We start from the raw sequence: 13,741 nt of genomic DNA on the forward strand, positions 1-13,741 counted from the left end.
TGCTTAAATAAAGATCATGTTTTGAAACAACCAATGAAATCACATCCTATTACTATCTGACTATGGGTCCATGGAATTTAATAAAGTTGCTATCTCCAGCCTTTCATTTGTGTGGTTATTACCTGCAGTGTGTATAATGTGAACTTTTCCATAGTGAAAGAGCTTAAGAATGTTAGAAATTTCTTTTGTTTATTTCACCGTCTTTGAAAGTTTTCTGTTTGAAAATACCAGTATGGTAGCAACTTGAATGATATTAGGATGCCAAATTATAGATGTTGGAAGCATATTTAGTTTCTGCATAAGTATGAAGCAACAAATAATAGCAGCAGCAACAGCAAGTGATGGGTCCAGTGTAAAAAATAGGTGGCTGATATTTAGTTTTACATTTCTTCATACATAAAATTATTCAGTGTATTGATGTAAAAATTGTGTGGTTCTAGTCCACAGTGAAAATGGAGCCAAACTGTTTTGACCGTTTTGGCAAGAATTTTAATTTTAAACACGTCTTTTTGTGTTTCAAACATTTGTTAAAGTGGAACAACATCCTTTCTGAAGTAGACCTTTAAATGATGATGATGATATGTTCACTGTTGTGTTTTGTATTTGTTTTATTGAATGTTCTGATTCTGTTATCACTGAATTGGTTAATAATAACTTTTTGCACAATAATTTTCCATAAAACTAGTTGTGTAAAGAGGCATACATATAACATGAACAAAAGCAGTAAATAAATATTTGAGAAAGGCAGTTGCTTCCTTTGTTGCTTTTGCAGACTGAAGAGGAAGCAGGAGATATGTCACACGATGTGACAACTTCCCTTCGCAGTGATATTGCTGCACTTCAGTACAAGCGAGACCGACTGATCAGTGAGGTGGGAATCTTTCCTTATAAAGATGGAAATCTCAAGTTCTAGATGACAGAAAATCCAATCTGAATTCCAAGTAAAGTAGGGTAATATTGCAGCAGTATATGGCAAAAATAAAATTAGGTCTGTCATACCAACAAATTCCAATTCAGAGAAACATGCAGACAGAGACATAATATGTTCCCTTCATGCAAAGAACATGTAATAATCAGGTGTCAAAGTTCTTGACATACCTGAGCAATATGTATTTAAAGGTGAGGAATAAGCTTTACGCCCTGGAGAGAGAACTGCTACATCCACTGGATAGCAGGCTGGATAAGCCCCAGAGATGTTCTAGGTGTGATGATGAAAAGGAATGTGAGGTCCTACTTCTTGTATTCCATTGTAGTTGCAAGAAATGAAGGGACAGCTACGCAGTCGAGATCAGCGTGCCTTGGAGCTGCAGGTGGAGACAGAACAGCTGCGGGAGCAAGCGGCACGACAAAATGCTGTCATTGCATCTCTCAAGAAGAGGATTCAGGTATATTGTTACTGCCAGGACCCTTCATGTGCAGTGCTACTTATATTTTGTCACATTAAGATAAGCATAAATTTGAATGAATAACCTGTGAACTAACACTGCTTTAATAGAACCTGGTTTAACATTGTTATTTCCAAAACCTGCAATTATTCATGATCTTATACCAATTCCAAAAACTTTTCATCCTCAGAACCAGTTTTCTTAACTTTCAATTTAATGTTATCCATAAAGTTTTCCTAATGGATTCTCCTCCAAAATTCTGTTTGCATTTCTTCCTTTCCTTACCCATGCAGTCCATCATAACCTCCATGTTATAAAGTTATATATTTCCTTCCTGTGTAATATTGTCCTTCTATGTCACCTCCCCACAGTATAAATATTCTCTTCAGCATGCGGTTTTGGGAGACTTGAAATTTATGTTCTCCTCCAGTGCAAGAGACTTTGTTCCATGAGAACAAAATGATCAATAAATTGCTTCATATATTTAGTGTTATTAAAGCATGTTTGAACGTTGGTAATTTAAGGGGCTGTAGTAATTCAGCTACTTGTTTATGTTGCAGGATCTGGAGGAGAGAGAACGCAACCTCACTGCGTCACAGGGGCGAGCCGAGATGGCAATGCAGACCCTCCAGCGAGAAAACCGTTATCAGGAAGAAAAAATAAAGGACTTGGAGAAGAAGGTGCTTAGAACCATTTGACTTCCTGCAGAACATTAAATCTGGATTGCCTCTGTGTTATATGTCTTCTCTTCTGAGAAAATGTGCAGATGAGTGTAGGTTACTTTTCAACTTACTCCCAGAAAGAATTACACTGTTAGAAGTGGAAGCTGTTGTGGGGGAAATAGAAGTAAGGATAAAGTTGCTGTGTTTGTGCCATTGCTAGTAATCAGAAGATCAGAGAAATGACAATGCCTGAAGCATTTTATGATTTTAACTGATAAAGCATATGAATGGTATAGGTATTGAGAAAGGAAATGCAGTGCAGTAAAATAAGTGGAAGAAGGTGCAGAAGAAGGGATAAACATAGCATAAGGTTTTGTTAGCTTTTCATTTTTAAGCACATTTATAACTGAAAGTTGCAAAAAATATACCTGTTAGGTTTGCAATGCTTGTTGGTCTCTTTGTTTATGTGTTATGATTCAAGAACAATTGAACTGATATTCATGAATTTTTATACTGATTAGTTTTACTGATTTTGTCAGCACATTCCAGTTTTGGTTAAAATTCAACAGCAATAATGGACACCACATGAAGACCTGCATGCATTTCTGCATGTAGAAGAGTTATGTGAGGGACCTCCTGTGTGGGGAATCCTCAGTCAGATGGATATTCACACAACCACATGGAGAATCTGTGACTGACACACTGTCTTCGTTCACAAAAGCAAATCCAGATCCTGGCAGACACAGGAATAATTACGCCCAATGTACATTTCCTAACTTGTTGCACACATATAAAATTACTTCCATATTTGTGAGAGATTCTTGTATATAATCATAGTAAACGAATACACACTGTGTCAACAACTGTGAATTATTAATTACCGCTGAACGGGTTGAAGAATCAGTAATTCCAACATTTTTATGCACAAGATACTCAGTTCAAATCTCAACTGATTTGTCAGCTATTCAGACAGGGTTTTGTGGTGAGTACTGAGATATTGTATTAAAGAGGCATCCTACCAAGTCCTTCCTGTCTCAGCAATTATGATAACCCTCCATTCTCTTTCCACGCCATTGAAGCTCTGTAGATGAAACAGGATTATTAAATAACCTACAAATTATTCAGTTAAGTAATATCTGATGGTGATTATTGGACTAAGTCAGTGCATATTACTTTCTTTGTGTATGAAACTGTTTTGAGGGAGAGTTTATTAATACATATTTTCATTTTTTCCTCTGTATCCATTGTTCATATGTTATCAACAATAGAAATTACACTAAATAAACTTAGTAGTTGACACTTTATTTATATGAAAGCTTTAAATTTTGCAACATGATTGTACAATAAAACTGAAAATCACAGCTTGGCAGTTTACATGGTAGATACCAATATTTTTCACCTGGTTTCAATGCACATTGCTATCTGTTCTGGTGTTGTAGGTTCACTCTTTGGAACTAGAATGCAACTCTGAGGAAGCATTGAAGGAGGCACAGCGTAAGGCCATGCAAGACCTCGTGCGCAGACTGTCCTCAGCCTTAGGCACAGAGTACAATGAAACAATTCTGTCCTCACCAGATGGTCTCATTCATAAAGCATCAGAGTTAGTTCAGGTAAGATTTTCAGGCAGGCAAAATGTCAACAGACATATGTTAAAAATGTACTTGAATGTTTCAGGTCTTTCCATTAATTCCATTAATGAAAATGGAATCTTAGTCCAACAGAAGTGGAAAGACTTTTCTTTAGTTTCAACAGAAGTCACTGGGACTGGGAGTATTTGCTTTAGACATTATCCAAATTGTCTAAATAAACAAGATGTATGTTTTGGAGGTTAGGTTTGTCTCCATCTTCAGTTTTAAAGAAGGGATGTCTTCTCAGTAAGGTCCATCAGATAAAGCCAGTCATTATCTATGCACAGTAACTAGCTTTATTTTCTTTGTCATCAGGTTTCTCTCTTAACACTTTACCCTCTGAAATCAGTTTTCTGCAGAGCAACTTCTTCTTTCAAGTTTTTGTTATAACTACTGTTTGCATCTTTATATACAAATTCTCAAATTCAAATCTTCCACACTCTATTCCTCATACACTTAAATTTTGATAATGACATTTTAAATATGACCGATTCATATTATGCTACCATGAATTGGTCTTCTAGAATTAAGTATGTGTTTCTTGCTTAATGAGATCCATTTTAAAACGATTTCCTTCCTAAGAAATTAAAATGATTGGGTTGCAAAAACAACACCATATGAGTAAAGCTTATATCCCATTTTAAATGTTTCCTGCATAAAAGGATAACATGCATAAGAAGGGAAATTATAAAGGTATGTATTGAATATTTTGCTCATTTAATAAATTTTTCATGTCTTGTTATATGCAAAAATAAATTAAAAACAAAGCAGACATTCATAAATATCATCCATCACACCAAATGTAATGGTAATACTGCTATAACCTGGTTCCAGGATCCTTGTATATGAAAGTGAAGTTCATTGTATGAAGTTTTCATTATGGTAGAAGATATTTTAGAAGGCATATTGTACATATACACTTGAGCAGGAATTTTGGTATATTTTAATTTACAGGAAACATCTCGACTGAGGACAAGGTCAAGCACTGTATCTGACACACTGTCAGCAATACAGACAGAACTGCGAACATGTCGAGAGGCCTTAGAAAGGGCGGTGGCTGACAGAGACTCACTGCAGAGGCAAGCAGCATCACATCTCTTGGAATTAGATCGACTGAGGCAGGAGAAAGACACACTTGAGATGCAACAGCGAGTGGCAGAGAGGGATGTCATGGACCTGCGAGACAAACTGTCTGTCTCCAATCGGAGCCTGGGGTTAGCCACAGACAACATCGCTTCCCAGGAAGCATCCATATGCCAGCTGAAGGGTATGTTCAACGCCGACTCTTGTTTTTCATCAAATGTAAATTATATTGACAAATATTTCATATAGTAGCTATAAATAATCTTGTAACTTCATTTTAATTTTAATTGGTCACTGCATCTTTGTATTGTATTTTATATATATATTTTAGATGACAGGATGTTTCATCAAAAATTTTAGAACAGACATCTCATATAAAATGTCATCAAGATCCAGTAAGTGATTTAGGAAATTACATGCAGTGAGAGAGACATTTCTCATTATGCATTGATTTTATGGACCAAGTACAGAGAACTCATGAAATGCACATTCAAACATCTGTGTAAACATTTCTGTGCTTGTTAGGTTTACATTGACGTTTACTGTAAAGATGTTGTGTAAGTGAAATATATGTCAATATATGAAAATAACTTTGCATGTTCTGATACAGTTTTAGATAACTTAAATGCATGAACAATTATTTCTTGAGATGGCACCTGACAAATGCAGTGAATATTTTATACTGAGAAAGTTGCTTTAATGGTGACATTATTGACTTTAATCTTAGAGGCACCCAGTTTAGGTCAGGACTAGGCTACTGGCTTTTCTGACTGAAATTCCTTATGGCTTTCCTAACTGTATATAGTGAATGGTAGTATATTACCTTAAAATAGGCTGTGACTGCATCCTTCCTGATCTTTGTATACTGCATGAACTCAGTGATGTTTAAAAATCTAAAATCAAGGTCATATATTAGGTGTGGCCACAGAATTTTGTCAGTCAAACCACATAATTATAATTGAGAATATCTCAGAAGTCACAAGTAACTAGGGTTCTGATATAAATCACTTCAGTCTGTGTCATATGATGCAGTCAGTTATGTGAATTGCTTGAAACAACTGCTTATGTCAGACACAGTCAATTTTTTCAGCAGAGTACACTTAATGACGTTGTGGGGTTATGTCTTCTTGGCTGCCCCCTCCAACTATAAAAGCAAGAAAAGTTGCACATGTTCATGTCACTTACAGAGGATGTGAAGCTCAAGGAGGAGAAACTCCAGAGGCTGCAGAATGAACTGCGACATCTGCTGGAATCACTAGCAATTCAGCTGAGTTCTCCTGTAAAATTTGTTGAAACCCAAGAAGGAAGCATTCAGGAACGGCTTCGGGAGGTCATACAGGAGAATAAGGACCGACTGACAGTATGTGATTAATTCTGTTATGTTCTGAAACCAGTAGGTATGAGTGAAAATTAGTCCTTCACTCTCAAGAAAGGAAGTGGTTTAAGAATGTTGAGAACAGTAACTTGACATGTCAGATTTTGAAAGAATAGGTTGTAAAGAGATGAACTGATCAGAGCTCTCTCAGGTTAGTGTAAGTGGTGAGTGTTCTTATGATTACAGCAGTGAACTTTCAGGTTTCATGTGAACAAGGAACTTCTTGATCAGTGGTATAACCATCAACTATAGATGCAGTGCCATGGAGTTAATTAATTGGACCTTTCACAGAGATTCATAATGTTTTCATTACCTCTTACAGAAATGTAATAACACCCATAGAAACTGAGAAATTGCAGTTATTTTATTTGTACCTCCTTTCATTTTGACAGGAATTTGCTTTATTAAAAATGGCTTAAATCAAGAGAATCATACCACTACAAAATAATGTATAACTTCATATTTCTAACTGAACTACAGTGAAACTTTATTAATTGTTAATTGAAGAGTGACAGATATAACAAATATTTTAAAATGTTGTATGTGAAATGTTAATAAAATGGTTTCCTTCACAGCAGGTTGTTTTTGGCTGGTCTAGGGCCTAGTAGCTTCCTGCCAACAGGGTACCCAGGGGTGAGGTGGCCATATTGTGAAAATAACCACGCAACACAATGTAGTACTGAGGTGTCTTATGCGTGGAAATTACTCTCTGTTTCCCTTGTACAACTTAATGGTACAGTGCTTAGGCACATTGACAGTTTTAGCTTTTAAGCTATGTGTAAACTGTTAATTTAATAGTTAATGACTTCAATGCAAAAAGTTCCATATTAGAAGAACCAAATTAATATGAAGTTATCAAATAAATGTTTGAATGTGATAGAAGAATTTGGGCTGTTGTCTGTGATGTTTCCAGCAAGTTGGAAGTCTCCAGGAAAAAGTAGCAGTACTGACACAAAAATTAAATCGCCACTGTGAGCTTCAGGAGCAGGCCACATCACGTGCACGTGCCTTTCAGGATGAAAAGACCCTGTTGGAGTCTCAGTTGCACAAGACAGAAAGAGATTTGAATGCAACCGAAATATCAAGAGATGGGTTGAGGCGAGACAAGACCACTGTGAGTATGCCTTTGTCCACTCTGGGGTGTCATGATCATCATCAGTGTAAGTCACAGAGCAGGTTTGTGTAACAGTAATGCTCTGAATTTGTGTATAGGAGGTAGTCAGTTCAAATCACAGTCAAATTAAAGGCTATTCTGAATTAGGCTTTTTGTGAATTTCAAAGTTTTTTCAGGCTAATGTCAAGCTAATATCATCAAATAGGCTATGGCCACTTCCTTCCACACCTTTCGTATTTGCTACTTGTGATCATCTTCATATCTCATTTGATACTGTATAATTTATTAAGTTGAAACAGCATTGCTAAATGTCCTAAATCTGAGGGCTGTTTGGTTATGGGACAATGCAGTCTTGCAGAGGAAGAAGACGGATATTAAGGTTATATGTTCCTCTAAAATATTAGTAACCATCTAGAACGCTAGATGATGTGATAACCTAGAAGACCACAGTCCTTATTTTCACTGCTGTGAAAACCTAAAATCTCTTATAACCAAAAAATGAGAATAGTGGGCCACTTATTCTATTGCTCTGGTCTGATTAACTGTCTAATAGTCTTTTGGTTCCTTGTTCTTGTATTTCACTAATTTTGTCTGCCTGTCTGATTCTGTTGACATGATAAATCTGTTTGAATACTGATTCAACCTTTAGTTGTTTCAAAATGTCTTGTGTGTACTGAGTGTATACTGATATACCATTAACAAATAACAGTCAGTTACAACTGAAATATCTTTCAAGCTTTCAGATTGTATGAAGAACATGAGTTGAGGGTGTCTGAGAGCAAAATAATGAAGAAATGTAGCAGCATGCAGATATATAATTTGCTTATAGAGCATTTAATGATGTGTTATCTTAAAAGGTTTTCAGCAGTTAAATGAGATGAACAGATGATTATGCACATTAAACTAAAATTAATGACTGGACACTGCCATGGCCTATTTTAAGGAATTATCCTGGCATTTCTCCTTTGGGACCAATGAAAATCATGAGAGACTCATATATAACTGGGAGTTAAACCTAAGTACAAGTTACTGTATAATTGTCTGAATTGAAATGAAATAAGTCAGTCAGTGTTTTTCTATCCCCAGTTCATGACTTTCTTGGAGCGCCTGGGCAGAGCCTTCAACATGGAAGAGATATCAAAAGAAATAGGAGTGGATCTCCATACTGAATCACTCCTAATTCGTGCTGAACAGCTGGCAAGACTGGAGAGTGATAAGTTGATTGACAAGGTAAAGCTGGATTTCAAAGTTTTTGATGTTTGATATAACCTCTTTGTTGTTTCTTTGTGTAAAGAAATTGGAAGTCAGAGCTCAACATTTGTTTCCTTCAATCAGTGTTGCAAGAAAATATTTTGTTACTTGATTTCCCTTAGCATTCTTGATATTATGACAGCATGGTCTAACCACAAGAGCAGAGAGTTTGGTTCCTCTGTGTGCTTCATTCTCAATTCTTGGTCATTTACTGAACCCAGCTTCACCATCTGAAGTATATTTGTGCCTGATATGAACGTATTTCCTCACGAAGTTCAGGAACAAATATTAATCACATTTGGGCCATACTTGAGTGGACTAATGGCTTCATGGCCCCTTCTGTTATCCTCTAACAACTGTAATGAGAATTGTTTTTTCTGACCTAATGTAATTAGTGTCAACAGGAAGGCTGATTTGCAAATTTGTTTTAACAATGTAGTTTTCATGCAGTATTTGCAGAAAGTGAATAATGTGGTCATGTATGCATGTCTCATCTCTGGATTAAATTTGGTATTGGATGTCTAGTAAAAGTTTGTGAGAGAATTTTTATTTTGGTTAATTTCTCTGAAACGTAGCCCTGCTTCTGTGAGGCTCAAATCAACTTTATTAATTTGTTCAGAAGTGGTGGATCATCTAAAACTTTCATACATAACTTAAAATATGGAGCTCATTAAGATCTACAACTGATATCTTAAACAATTTTTATATGGTGAATAATCAAACACAAAGAAATATAATTTCTTACTCTGTGTAGAGTGAATAGCTGTCCAACTTCCCACTCCTGGTTTTTTGTTACTGCCAGATGTACTCCTGCAAGCTGTGCAGTATGTGCCAAGCTGTTTTTAAAAATATAATAATACAAAGACCTGTTCCCTAGATAAGCAGAAAGTGTTAAAAAGTAAAGGTATTGCATTGTAGTGCCATTTCATAACACACTAATTACATGCCATGGTAAAGTGACCTCTAAACATCAGTCACTTGGAATTGTGATAAGTCTAGAGAACCTGCCTCAGCTGGAGCTCTGACAGGAAGAGGGTTAATTTATTTTTCAAAATGCCTTCCAAAGAGAAATCCTAGATTTCTATAGGACAAGAGTTAGTGACGTATGATGCTGGACCATTCTGCTACAGTGAGTTTCAATTATTACACAATTATTTTTGTGTCTCAATGTTCATTTCTGTTGTGTTACTATGCCCAGTCCTGGTGGACCTATCGGACATTCCCGCAGTTGCGACGGGAACATTCCTTCCATGAGCTTCCTCTGCGAGAAGTAAGCACCACATTAGTTTTTTCATCAGTGCCACCGAATAGACTAGTGACACTTTGCACACGCTTGTTTGTTTGCAGGATTAGTCAATCCTGCAAGAGACTTCTGCTGCATCTGTAACATAAAATAATATTATCACTGTCTTTTAAGTACCATGCTATGAAGTTGTATTACAGATATTGTAGTAAGGCTCCAAGCATTCTACTGCTTGGAGGCTTGCTCTCTGGCTGCTCTACTACTACAAGGAGATCTTCCTGTATATTGTCTGTGTGCATTTGTATTAAGTATTTTTAATATATTCAGGTCTGCAATCACAAACTGCCAATGAAACGTTTTGTTTGTTAAATTTCTGGTGTATATTAGGATTTAGTGTTTGTTACTATATTTTATGTCGTAGGTGAATGACTTATTGATATTTAATTCTTATACTACTTCATGTGCAGAGGTTTTGCACCATTAAATATTACCAGGAAATGATTATGTACGGTGAGTTGGTATGATCTGAAAGAGGGGCAATCATAGTCTGTCTCTTGGTATTCACTCAGAGAAACTGAGAAAATGAACGTGAAGAACCTTGTTGAAGATAGCAGGTAACCCAGTTTCAATTTAGACTGGGTGTATATTATAATAAAAAGCTAGAACATTATAGTTATGCCTATCTGCTCAGTTAATGTTGTACTTCTCTGTCCATAGGTAGCTTTTATAGTACTGTAGAGAATAGATAGTATTTCAAAAAGTACATGTTTATGAAGTTCTGATATTTGTAACTGTTGAACAAAATGTGGTTGCATATGCTTACCTCATTGACAAAAACAAAATTACTGGACTGCAGGTGAAGTGTGATAAAAGAACAGCCACATCTGAATATGTTATAACAGTTTGTTTTCATTCATAAAATATTTTTCTCTTTTGTCCTTCTGAAACAATACATTTCTTCATATTTGTAATTGCCCTGTAATTAGGCTAAAGCAGCAAAGCAATAGCTGCTTGGAGAGACAATCTGGATACAATTCCAGTAATGTTTCCAAATAGTGACTTTTCCTGAAGTTTTATGCTACATAAATAAGACTTTGTTGCATGTTATTTTTCCTCTACTTTCATTCACAATAAGACACTTTCGTAGATCCATATCTATTTGTTAACTTATCTCTGTCAGTATTATCAGTCTTCATCACTGATTCTCACAAATACTTTATCTGAATTAATCTGAAATGTGTTTTGCACACTTCCACTTCAAAATACACTTTGTGAGGAAGTTTGATGGGAGAAGTGATTGATTGGTATCTATATTTGTTTCTTTAACAGCTTATATGTGATGACTGAAAGGATATGTCATTAATTTCCTTGGAGGGACTGAGGAAAACTTAGTCTTCTTTAAGATATTCATTTTCTGGACTGAGATTGAAACCTGGGATTTCACAAATACAAGGCAGGAGTGCAAATCACCACATGGTGAAGTGGGTTAAACTTAGTAGCAATCAAAAATACTGATGCAAGTAAATCAGTACACAAATTATATAATAGGTCCAAAATTATGTAGAGGTATGGTAGGTTTACAGTGGGTATACACTCCATGATAGGTGGCCAAATGGCTGTGATAAGGATAGCATTGCAAAAGTCTGCAAGGAAAGTGTCTATAACAAAGGGATATAAAGTAAGTAGGGAATATTACATAATGAAAAACCTTGTTTAGAGAGTGAAATCAGTTAGGTTATAATGAACAGGGCATATAGCTCAGATTGAGGGAAAAATATGTACATATTTTGTGAAGGCTAAAGTGGTTCAGGATAGTGTCCACTAGAAGCTTTGGTATTAACAAAATTGAGAATGGATAGCCATTTGTCAGTGTAGCCATGCCAGTTCCTACAATCTTTTCCTGTGCAGACATCTGCTGTATACCAGCTTCAGCGGCGGGTACGGACACTGAGAGAACAGCTGCAGAGGAGAGATCTGCACTTGGATTTGTTACGCAGGAAACTGTCATTACAGGAGGATAATGGTAGAATACGAAGTCTGCTGGAGACTGAGAGGGATGAAGCAAACCTGAGGTTGGTTGAATATGCCTATAGATGGTACAGATATCTTGCTCACTTACCATGCTATCTCTATGTTTGTAACAGGATTACTTCCTTATTGACACCATTGTTGATGTATAGAACAGTGATACTGTAAATATATGTTCCTTGTTCTCTTTTAGTATACAATGGAGACATCTTAGATCCACCTTGAAAATGATAACTGCAATTTTTGCCAAAACGTTGATTAACACCAAATATCTAATGCAACTGTCACTGAAAAGCCGAATACATACAATGGAGACATAGTTATAACAATACAGTAAAGCCTTGCTAATTTAGACTATAGTATAATGATGCAAGGTTCTTGGTTGTGTTTCAGAGTAAAGAAGTTGCTGAAACAGGTGGACAGATTGCAGCTTCAGTTGGCCGAAGTTAAAGCACATTCTCGGGACCTGAAAACACAGCTAGCAGATGCATCTGACTACAAGGTAACACCCTTGTTATATTATCCATGGACTATTTATTATTTATCAACTGCACAGGGTATATACCGTTGAGTGGCAGGACTATTGAATAATGAATTGCAGATTATATGGATTGAAGTGATCATAGCTTATTTTAAGGTGGTAACCCAGCATGTTCTTAGATGAATTGAGTAAAATCATGAAAAGCATCCATCAGGATAGCCAGGCTGTGGATTGAGATTTATGGCTGGCTGGTTAATGTATATGAAGTGGCTTTACAGCAATTATTACTCATGACTGCAACAAATTAAATTTAAACCAAAGCTTGAAAGTTAATTTGGTTAATAATTCAGCCTGACCTGGGGCCCATCCAGCCTCCTATCCAACAGGTACCAGGGGTCTTTTCCGCAGGTGTAAAGTGTGGCCGGGGCGTAGCACTGACGACTCATTCCCTTCTAGTGCTGAGGCTGAAAATGAGTAGGAGTTCCTCTTTCCCCGAGTGTCTAGATGACACATAGTAGGATAGCATTACCCTCTTCTCTCTCTCTCTCTCTCTCTCTCTCTCTCTCTCTCTTTTAACTACCACCTAAATTTGATGGTGACATGTCCTGTGTGCTACTTATAATGACTGTATAGCTGTAACTCTGTTTCTTTAATTAGGCATTGGGATTTCTTCCACATATCTTTCCTCCTTGTGTAGTATTTCTGAACACACACCAAGAAAGCCAACTATTACATCAGGTCCATCCACAGAGCACCTAATATGCAAAATGTTGCTTACAGATGATTATGTATATGCAGAAGTGATAACTCTTCTAAAAAGTGCCATTATAAAAGAATACTGCAGAAAACTTAATTTTCCTTAATTGAGTAAACTGTAAATGTGTTTAAGTCGAGATAAAGTTCAGCATTAATGTAAAGCACTTGAATGACCAAGGTTGGCTGTATCTAAATATGTTAATTTTTGTAGTAACTTAGTTGATCATTTGTAGAATGAGGTGTCTGATAAAATTGTAATATTCAATACTGTTATAGATGTTTTTAGATGCTGATAATCTTCTGGGTTGTGGTGTTGTGTGGACTTGTAGGTAGATACCTACCTGTGATTCCACATGGCATCACAACCCAGAAAAATAACATCGACATCTTCACCACCATGAGGCCCTCAGATCTCCTTTTTTAGAATGTTCATTCCTTTTTATTTGAGCAAATTTGCAATCATGATGAGATGCTATATTATCTGTATCAAAGAAATAATTTGTTGCCCCAAACTGTATATGACTATTTCAAAGTATCTAAACTACATGATGTTTGGTGTCATTATTGGCAACATGATTTTTAAAACAAATGAGGTTTGTACATGTTAGCTTTCAGTCAGCAAAAACGTTTCATAAATATCACTAGGTACTTACGCTGTTGGTTCTATCTGAAGAGATTGCAGGATGATTATATTTTATCCTCAAAAATCATCTCTATCAGAAGTCATTTGTATTA

The 13,741-nt window shown here is 36.2% G+C and overlaps 1 protein-coding gene and 1 long non-coding RNA gene across 9 annotated transcripts in view; one reads left to right on the plus strand and one right to left on the minus strand.

Annotated features, from left to right (window-relative positions):
- The window catches only part of LOC110838680 (coiled-coil domain-containing protein 170), a 32,187-nt gene that overhangs the window by 14,797 nt on the left and 3,649 nt on the right, over positions 1 to 13,741 (plus strand). For 6 of the 8 annotated variants that reach the window (XM_022082110.2, XM_022082107.2, XM_022082109.2 and 3 more), the window contains 11 exons: positions 773 to 871; positions 1,254 to 1,385; positions 1,946 to 2,065; positions 3,487 to 3,657; positions 4,630 to 4,942; positions 5,946 to 6,118; positions 7,047 to 7,247; positions 8,334 to 8,477; positions 9,697 to 9,768; positions 11,650 to 11,813; positions 12,163 to 12,271. In XM_022082110.2, the coding sequence (XP_021937802.2) occupies positions 773 to 871; positions 1,254 to 1,385; positions 1,946 to 2,065; positions 3,487 to 3,657; positions 4,630 to 4,942; positions 5,946 to 6,118; positions 7,047 to 7,247; positions 8,334 to 8,477; positions 9,697 to 9,768; positions 11,650 to 11,813; positions 12,163 to 12,271 (1,698 nt within the window). Of the gene's footprint in view, positions 1 to 59; positions 364 to 772; positions 872 to 1,253; positions 1,386 to 1,945; positions 2,066 to 3,486; positions 3,658 to 4,629; positions 4,943 to 5,945; positions 6,119 to 7,046; positions 7,248 to 8,333; positions 8,478 to 9,696; positions 9,769 to 11,649; positions 11,814 to 12,162; positions 12,272 to 13,741 lie in introns of those variants that run through there. The other 2 variants (XM_022082114.2, XM_087357115.1) reach the window with 2 other exon arrangements.
- Positions 6,424 to 11,654, minus strand: LOC147872339 (uncharacterized). The gene is made up of 2 exons (XR_015537395.1): positions 10,565 to 11,654; positions 6,424 to 9,879 (listed from the first exon to the last, which is right to left on the minus strand). It is a non-coding gene; the product is annotated as an uncharacterized LOC147872339 (long non-coding RNA).

This window comes from Zootermopsis nevadensis, unplaced genomic scaffold, assembly GCF_977971745.1.
Source record: "Zootermopsis nevadensis isolate Lab colony 2312 unplaced genomic scaffold, Znev_1.0 Znev_ptg000028l, whole genome shotgun sequence".
Classification (NCBI taxonomy): Eukaryota; Metazoa; Arthropoda; class Insecta; order Blattodea; family Termopsidae; genus Zootermopsis; species Zootermopsis nevadensis.